Source organism: Propithecus coquereli, unplaced genomic scaffold, assembly GCF_000956105.1.
Source record: "Propithecus coquereli isolate 6110/MARCELLA unplaced genomic scaffold, Pcoq_1.0 Scaffold472, whole genome shotgun sequence".
Lineage (NCBI taxonomy): Eukaryota > Metazoa > Chordata > Mammalia > Primates > Indriidae > Propithecus > Propithecus coquereli.
This window is the reverse complement of record NW_012150530.1, coordinates 615540-625093: the sequence shown is the minus strand read 5'-3', so window position 1 is coordinate 625093 and position 9554 is coordinate 615540. Positions and strand designations below refer to the sequence as shown.

Genomic DNA, 9554 nt, shown 5'->3' with positions numbered 1-9554 from the left:
AAAAAATCTTGGCTTCTGGATGAAGTGTCACAAAGAGGGTGCTCATCCCTAGGTGTGTGTCTTCCTTCGGCTGTTAAACCACCAGGTCTCCTCTTCAGTAGGATCCAGCCTAGAATGTGACTTTTCCCAGGGTGGCAGAGAGATCTATGAGCTGTACACTAGGGGTGAGGGTATGTGGAACTATGGAGAGAAATGAATCAAACACGAACTAAGCAGATTGGGTTGAATGGGAGTGGTGTGTGTGGAGTTGTGTCTGCACGCCCGTGCATGTGTGTGTGTGTGTATGTGTGTGTGTACCTGCACCAGCGGGAAGAGATTGCAGGTTTAGGGACCCTACTGTGTGCAGATTTGTGGTTTGCATATGGGTATGTGTGCGAGAGACAAGCGAGTGAGTGAGAGAGAGTGAGAACATTCGAGCAAGACCCACCCCTCCCTCCCCATCTTGCAGTTTCCAGGCATGCAGCAAACTGCATTGTTAATACATGTACAGAATCTGTGCCATGGTGGGAAGAGGAAAGAAAGCCACAAATGTCATTTCCCCCGCCTCCCTTTCAAACAAAACTACAACTAAAAAAAAAGTTACTGAAAATAAAAGACACATTGAATTTTACTTAATTAGGATCAATACAATGATCCCCAGTATACCGTATACATGGCACAGTCAAAGTCTCAAGTTTCAGTATAAAAAAATAATGATAACATTTGCTGGCAAAAGTCTGCGAAGGCACTTCATTGATTAATGATCTGAGTATGGCCCTTCCTCCAAATCACATCTGAGAAAGGAGAGCATACATCTGTATTCTCTAGTTATCATGCGGCTTCAGTTCTGTTCAGGGCAGGGAAGATTGTGAGGATGGAGTTACCAGGACAAGTGTAAAGAGAGCAAGGGATATATTTGTTTTATTTTCCTTTTTTTTTGGAAAAAAAAGCACTAATATGTTTTCTTCCTTCTGTTAGAACCTATATGTCGTCTTCTCCAGGACTTCGAGGTAATCCGGCTTGGTTTGAAGTTTGGCCCTTAACTCGAGGTAATCACTTTTTTGGGTTTGGTGGTCTGCGAAGCCCTTTCCAGCTGAGAAGAGAAGGGTTTCTTTGAGCCTGGCATCTTGCTGTAAGTCTGGGTATTGCATGCCAGGAGGGTGGACGTGCAGTTCCTTTAATTTGGGCACTGTGCCATAGAGACAGTCCACAAATCCCACTGTGCAGGGGACGGGCTGCGGCCGCTCTCGGTCTAGTAGCGTACTGCCACCACCACAGCCTCCCCCAGGAGGAAACAGCACCACCCCACCATTCTTCTCATGGTGGCGGAACCCTGCCAAGTCTCCCCCAGTTCCCCCAACTACCCCTGAAACCCCACCAGCTGCTGGGTGGTGAGGGTGAGGGTGATGGTGATTCACTGTCACTATGGTGTTGAGCTGGGAGCTTGATACTGCCAGGGCCCACTCCTTCTCTTTTTCCAGCAAGGTCCGGTAGTTGCTGTGGTTCTCCTTGGGTGTCTCAGCAAACTGCTCACTTCCTAGGAGAACCTCACCCATTCCTGGTGGTTGTGTCCCAGGACCCCCACGTTCTGCACTCCCTGCTTCCTGGACTGATGAAACAGCTGCCTCCTCCTCCTCGCGAGGCTTGTAGATGGGGTTGTTGCACATCTGGGTAACCGGGTGGGGGATGTACTCATACACGTGACCTACAGGAGGGGCCTTCTCTGGGGAGGAAAGAGCTGGCCGACCTCCACCCCCACTTCCACTGCCACCGCCTCCACCATCCTCAAACAGCCGGTGGCACTGCATCTGAATGCCAGTAAGGTCCACACCTTCCTGTCGCTTGCTTCTAAAGGGCAGCTTCTTCCGACGCCGTCGGAGCACATAGGCAAAGAGGCCTGCAGCAACAAAGACAGCTGAAAAAAACAGAACCAGAAGGCTGAGAATCAATACAGAAAGTGGCACAGGGCCCCCGGGAGGAGAGAACTCATAAGGTGATGCGCTTGTTGGTCCCCCAACAAGGTGAGAATCTCCAGGCTGGGCCGGGGATGCTCCAGCTGGTACAGTGTGAAGCATCTCTGGACAAAGAACTTCCAGCTCAATAGTGCGTATGTCACGGTGGGTGAGGTTCTCAGGGCTTCTGCAAAGCACGTCACCTACCACACTAACCGAGCTGATGGTTTCGATCCACTGTTTGAAGGGGACCAGGTCACACGTACAGTCCCAAGGATTCTCATTGAGGTCTATCTGGACAATGGCATTCAAGTGTTCCAGGACACCAGCCACAGGAAGGTACAGGAAGTAGTTCTTCCTCAAGTTGAGCCTGGCCAGGGATGTGCCTGCAAAGGCATCTGTTGGCAGGGTCCTCAGCAAGTTATTGTTGAGGAATAGCAGCTTCAGGTTGGGCATGAGGCTGAAGGCTGCAGGCTGGATCTCCCGGATGACATTGAACTCAAAATACAAGTAGTGCAAACTTTGTAGGCCTCGGAACATGCCCGGTGTCAGCTTCTCTATATCATTGCCATTAAGGAAAAGGCTCTTTAAGTTGGGTAGGTTGATGAAGGCCCCATCCTGGACATAGGAAATACGATTGTTCCCCAGATGCAAGAGATCCAAGGAAGAAAAATTCCAAAAATCAGAACGATATATTTTCTGAATCAGATTGCTACTCAGATATAGTTTCTTGGCATTCAGTGGCCTTGGAAGAAGTTCAGAAATGTTATTAAATCCTCTCTCTTTGCAGTTGACAGTCAAGCCAAGGTCATTGATGTGCAAATTACAGGTACACCCCGTAGGGCATATAATGGGAATTGGTGGTCTGGTTTGATAAGGAGCAATGGGAGGTTGGTTTGGACCAGGATATAAAGCTTGGGATGTGGAGGGTGGCCTTGGTGTTCGGGGCTGTTTGGTGGGCTTAGGCTGTTTATTTGAGGACTTGTATTCAACAGAAGAAGCAGTAAAATGCACAGAGGACAACATTGAGGAAGGCTTAGTTGGCCATGCATTCTCCTTGCTTGATGGCAAATGGGGAATCCCCAAACTAGCTTCCACCTCAGAGTCAGATAGTAAGGGACAGAGTTCTGTCTTCCTGATTTCTCGCAGGTCCTTTCCGTGGAAGTGGAAAGGAGTCTCACAAGTGATGTCTCCCACGAGGGCAGTGTAAGGAATGCGTTCCAGCCAACTCTTCAGTTGTACAATCTCACACGTACAGTTCCAGGGATTTTCTTCCAGCTGGAGCTCCATCAGGCTTCTGCCAATGTGATCTAGCATTCCTCGGTAAAAAAGAACCTTTAACCTGTTTCCACGTAGGTCCAAATGAGTTAAAGAGACAGCCTTAAATAAATTTGTTGGAAGCATGGGGATGAGATTATCATTTAAAATCAGAACTCTCAATTTACTTAGGTTTCGAAATGCCCCACTCTCAATACGTTTAATGACATTGTAATCTGCCTGCAGATATTCCAAACTTTCCAAACCAAGGAAGGTGTCATTTCTGAAGACATCTAGTTTGTTCTCATGTAGATATAGCCTCTTTAAAATCTTAAGACCATTGAAAGCTCCTGTTTGAATGTCCTGCAATGCATTGTTCCCAAGGTTAATAGACACGGCATTATTCAAATGAAGAAAACTGTTGGTGTATAATTTCCTCATAGAATTCCTCTGCAGATACAGTTTAAAAGGTCTTGACCAGAACTCGGTAATCTGACTAATATTTGTAAATCCTTTACTGTCACAATGTATATGAAAGAGACTTTCTTTAACTTCACAGTAGCATGGATCAAAACAGGGCTCATCTATTTCCTCCGAGTCCTCTATCAGAGGAATTGGGGTAGTCCATCCTAGAGCAATTGTGCTTAGAAGAATTATCCACAACATCCTCCCTCTGTGAAGCATCTCAGCTATGGAAGGTTTCATCATTCGTGGTTGATTACAAAACTGCAACAGAAATAAAAATGCAGATTTTTAGCTTTTAGTCATATGTACTATTTTAATTGACTCCTACATGTGAGCTTTTTAAGAGCGATATAAAAACTTCAGCGATCGTTGAACTGACACTCAAAATGAGCTAGTAACATGCTTAATGTTTAGAATGTGTCCTATATTTTAAACTTAGGAGACTCAGAGATATTGAACCATGCATTGACATTTTCCTGAACCAAGCCATACTTGGTAAATGGCAGTTCACATGAACAAAAGCAGCCCACATTGCTTCTTATAGCAAACAACGGAACTGGTATAAAGTGCTGCCTTTTAGGCATGGGCAGATTCAGTAATAATGGCAATAATTTGGCCATTACACCTGTTTGCCTGTTAAAACTCACATTGACATCAAAGATGCCCATTATAAATCTGATTGGATCTCTGGGAAAAATATGTTCTTCAAATCGTAGGTTTCAACTATTAAAAAGACATGACATACCCCAAAGTTGTTAGATTAAAGGGTATCATAAAGTATGAGCCCAATGCCTAATGTAAGGTGTGGAGATGTGTAAGATGATTCACACCTTAGGAAAGCTTAAGATTTCTTTTAAGAAATGATCAAAACATGCTTAATTACAGTGTATAGTCAGTAACACTTTATACCCCCCACCCCTTTTACCCAAGCACAGATTATTGACATCTCCTTTAATTAAATAACCTCTTCATATTTGTATCATTTGATTATTTCAAGCATTTAGGAGCGATTAGCCCTTCTAAATAACATTTCCATGCAGTTGTCAGTGCTAAAGATAGTGACAGCTAAAGGATGCTGAATCTGGGAGTGTTTGAATTAAAACACTTGCAGAGCTTAGTTTGGAATGTGTGTCTGTGCCTTCTAGATCAACTGAGGAACCCTGTAAAAAGCTGGAAAAGCAGGTGGCTGGTTAAAGGAGAAGTGAGTAGTTAAAGCCAAGAGAGAGTGGGAACCTCTATTCTTACATGCTGATAAATGATCTATCACAAAAAATATATTTCAAAAAAAGACATCATTCTTTTCCAATCAGAGGAAACAAATGTAGCACAGTGTTCTAATAACATACAGAGCCTTCCTCTATGGCTGTCTTTTTTTGCCTAGTATCATCAATATATGAAAATGTTAACATGAATAAATGATAATAATGCAGTTTTATTAGATCATCCTTCCTGAGTCACTGAAATATCAATCAAAATTAAATGGCTTATTTTAATCAATAAAATGTTTTAACATATATTTTTCTTCCCACACATATCATACAGCAAAAAAAAAATTTCATCAACCCTCTAACTTAAAACACAATATATAATTTATAGAGAAAGTAAACCGAATAAATCCTCACATTCAACTTGTATGTAATGTACACAGCTGTAAGGAAAGGAGAAATCATGAGAAAGCAAAGAGAAATCTGCCTTGGGCATGCAATACTCGATTTTTAAAAACAATTAAATGAAAGAGAGAGAGAGAGTGAGCAAAGGCTATATTGCAGTATCAGTCTTCCCTGTCTCCCTTATAAAATATTAAATCTACTTAAGTTCTTTTTTCTTCACCATTTCCTTTTCTTAAATGTTTTTCTTGTTTTTCAGTCGCTGAGGTTTAGGCAAAAAAAAAAAAAAAAAAGCTCCAGATGTCTTGGACTTACCTATTTTGCAGATTTTTATTTTTTTTTTTAAGCATGGGACATTGAAAAGAAAAAGGGAAAAAAAGCTTGAGCTTAAGGATTTTCTTTCTCTTTCCCTCTCCCTCCCTTCCCTTTGCTGAAACTGAAGCAAAAGGGGATAAAGGGAGTTGGGGTGGGGGGAGATTTAGAGGAAAAAGAGCAAGCTTAAGACGTGCAGGGAATGCAATGGACTCTTCAATGGGGCTTCTTTAGGATGCAGAACTGCCACTTGGCACACTCAGCAGAGGAGGGAGGAGAAGGGGCTGCAGCAGGCTCCCAGCTCCGCTGCTGCTGCCGGCGCGGTGGCTGATCTCGCTGGGTGCCCGCTGCACATCATTGGGCACTGGGAGGAAGGGCGGGAGGAAGGCAGGGAGGAAGCAAAGCTCAATCACGGTGTAGCATCTCGGACTTCTCCCGGTCGCGCTGGCTTTTTTAAAAAAAAATAAGTGCTATAGCCCTGGATCCGCTTTATCACGTCATGAAAACGAACCCCAAGAAGGAAAACGCGCTTAGCTTGGGGTTGGGAGTGAGGACTAGGGAGATCTGACTATACTGTGTGTGCGTGTGTGCGTGTGTGTGTGTGTGTGTGTGTGTGTGTATGTGTGTGTGTGTGTGTTTGTGTGTAAGGGAAGGGAAATGAAGTAGAGGGGTTGAAGTGACAAATTGGCAAGATAAGAAAAGATAAGAAGAGAGAAGACCAACCTAGGGGAAACCTTTCTTTGGTGGGGAAGGTGGAGATAGGGAGGGGTAAGCATGTTCCTTTCTCTCTCTCTCTCTCTCTCTCTCTCTCTCTCTCTCTCTCTCTCTCTCTCTTCCTTTTCTTCTTCTCCTTCTTTTTCTTTTTCTTCTTCTTTTTTCTTTTTTTTAACTCTCAGGGATGGTTTGCTCCTCTAGTTCCCACAGCTCCTCTCTGTAGTGCAGATGGTTTGAAAAGTGAGACTATCCCTCGAAATTATCCTTCTCACAGCACAGCCATTTCCTGCAAAGACGGGGATAAGCGGGAAATCCGAGTTCCCAAAGCAGGAGAGCTTAATCCGGCTGATTCTGCCTAGGTGTCCCAAATAAGAGCTCAGGCAGCCTAAGAGAGTTGGACCGAGTTTCTTCTGCGTTTTGCTTCGATCCTTTTGCACCAGGAATTCTTTTGTTGTGCTGCAGCTCAAAAGCTTCGATTTCCCCTGGATTCAACAGCCATGTATGTTCTTCTACATTTTTAAAAACAGAGACAAGCCAGTTCTCTCGAAGGAGATACAGACCATTTGGATAACAATGGTATATCTAACGTTCTTCCACCGGGAAAGAGCTCGCAGGGAGAGGGAACGAATTTAAGGATTTGGATTCTTTTCTTTCTCTCTTTTTCTTTTTTTTTTTAATTCAAATTTTTTCCGTGATATTTTTGAGAAGGGGATAGGGAGTAGTGGGAATGATCGAAGGAAAATATTGCATTGTAGAGAGGCAACCATCATAGTTCACAGGAATCCTCTAAGGAAAAATTTTAAAGGCTGAACTGACAGTTCTACAGCCCTGCCTGCTGGGAGGAAATGCAGCTTAGTGAGGAAACTGGGGAAAACCAAGTGCACAGCAAGGGACTCTAGTTAGCGGGAACTTGTGTGTCATGGATGCGCGCCACCCCCCACCCCCAAACACACACACCAATCCTGTTACCAACTCACAAGGAAGGGGGAAGGGAGGGACTTTCTGGTCTCTGAAGAACTAAACTGAACCTCAGTTGCCCAAGGGCTCAAAGTTGGTAGATAGAGATGGCTTTCCCTTAAAGCACTCTTTACAAAACCAAATTTTAAAGAAAAGCACTGCTTATGTGTCAATTTCTTACCACTCTAAAATAGGTAACTCAACCGACAGAACTCAACAAAACGTTCCTTAAAAGTTAAGTCATAGGCTATTTGCATAATATTGTGCATTTCAATGACCGTTTATGTGTCCACCGCCCCACAGTATCTAAGATTGGAAACAGCAATCAGACTAAGTAAGCAGGCAGGCGGGCAGAATTCTCTAACATTTTACGCCCTTAATATTCCAGACCCACCCTATTTCTCCCATAGGTCGCAGCCATGAAGCAAACCAACACCAGTAGCCCGAGCTTAGAAACACAGCAATTCTATTTCCCTCCCCAGCTGCCAACACCCCTACCCGCAGCCCCCGCCCAGCACCTTCGGCACCCAACGTGCAGAGGCGGTAACTGCTTCAGGGATCTTATCGGAATCCATGATGTGTTGGCATCCATGGGTACCCCAGGAGGCTGCTTTGAGCTTCCCGGTGACGGTAAAGAGTCGTCTCTACAATCAAGTCTCTGTTCTCTCTTGAACTACAGCCCCCTCAGTTCTGGACTGTGGCTGTGTCCTGAAGCCCATTTCACTCTTTTCCTTTCCTTTACCTCAGGATAGCATGTCTAAGGGATAGGAAGGGCTCAAAAAGTTAGAGGATGGAGGGCCATGGGGCCCCGGTTTTTTCCGAGTCCTGCTGGAAGCACCGGGAACCATTTGTTTGTCCAGAAGGAGGACAAGAAGCCCTTTCTCCCCACAGTACCCCTTTCATCTCCCTCCCCCCATTGCTGGATCTTAGAGCCCGCTAATCTCTCCAGATCTAAGATAAATATTCCAATATGGAAGCAAAATGATATCCCCTATAATAAATAATTAAAATGCTGCATCATTCATTTTCTGAAGAGCTTTGAGCCTTCTAGAGATCCTTTTGTAATTAGCTGTCGCCAGGCAGGCGAAACGCACAATGAGTCTGTTTAGAAAAGGAAAATTATTAAAAGCCCAAGCTATTTTCCTTCTGCCTCTTGCAAAACTAGCGAGATATCCACTGGGGAAGGAGTACTTCACTCAACCACCTGGCCTATTTGTTGGAGTTAAGATTTCCTCCCCCAGAGAAAGGGGGTATGTTATTCTCCAGTACCCTTCCTTTCACGGTTGTCCTTATACCTAACCGATCCAGTTCAAAATCCAACAAACCGCTAGCACCTGTGAGCGTAAGGAAGCCACCGCGGCCCAAGTCTATGTACTCTACAATGCGCATCCTGCATGCGAGAAATACTGGTTTCAATTAGGCAAAGTAGGAAAGGAAAGGATGGCGGCTAGTACCTATGGTGCAGAGCGCTCACGATCTCCGAGGTTTGCTCCGAGGGGCTTCCCAGCGGGAGGGGCAAACTCTCTGGGAGGCTGAATTGTATCCATCACACTGTACCCTTGTAGCTTCTCCTCTCGTGGCCACCAACTTTCAAAAGGCTACCAAATCACGCTTGTAATCCTTTCAAATGTTTCCACCTTTGAGACTTGCAGGGAAATGGTCGCTGCATACTAAGGGAAGAGTCGGGCGCGCACCTAGCACGGCGATGCCAGTGACAGCGAGCTCATGACCGCAGCTCCAGACGCCTTCGATGGCAGGCAGGCAGCTCGAGTGTCCCAGGACTGTGTCCCTTTGATTTAAAATCTCGGTGCTCTCTATTCAGTGTCGAGCTTCGCTGTTCCCGAGAGCCCGAGCTCAGTCTCTGAATTTCTCTCTTTCTCTCTTCTGGAAAGGTTGTCACTCGCAGGGCAATCCCTGCCCGAGGCCTCCTTCCATCCGAGCAGATGGAACTAGCCCTTGTCTTCCCGGGTGTCTTTACTCTCTGCCCTTTGGGTGGGTGGGAGTGGGGGCGAGTGGTGTGCGGATGAGAGGAGAAAAGGGTAGAGAGAGGCGGAAAGGAGGCAGGAAGGGGGCGACTGGATCCCAGATCCCAGCATTGGTCAGACGGCGAAAGGGGGGGCGGGGAGGGGGAGAAGGAACCAGGGACGGAAGATACAAATACAACAGTATGGCTGTACACACCAAATTCCGCTTGGGTTTGGGAGATCCCAGGCAAAGCACGAAGGTGAACGGTCCTTTTGGCAGAGAGCGAGTCCCCTGACAGCTCACCATTCAAGCGCCCTCACTTCCCGAGCGGGGGAAGGTGGGGGAG

At 45.5% G+C, this 9554-nt stretch overlaps 1 protein-coding gene across 2 annotated transcripts in view; it reads right to left on the bottom strand.

Moving 5' to 3' along the window:
• Window positions 1-407: 407 nt before the first annotated feature.
• Window positions 408-9554, bottom strand: part of SLITRK3 (SLIT and NTRK-like family, member 3) — a 9782-nt gene continuing 635 nt past the window's right edge. The window contains exons 1-2 of one of the 2 annotated variants that reach the window (XM_012655340.1): window positions 8698-9314; window positions 429-3914 (exon numbers count right to left, since the gene is read on the bottom strand). In XM_012655340.1, coding sequence (XP_012510794.1) covers window positions 954-3896 — 2943 coding nt within the window. In that variant the 5' untranslated portion in view covers window positions 3897-3914; window positions 8698-9314 and the 3' untranslated portion in view covers window positions 429-953. Of the gene's footprint in view, window positions 3915-8697; window positions 9315-9554 lie in introns of those variants that run through there. The other variant, XM_012655341.1, reaches the window with a different exon arrangement.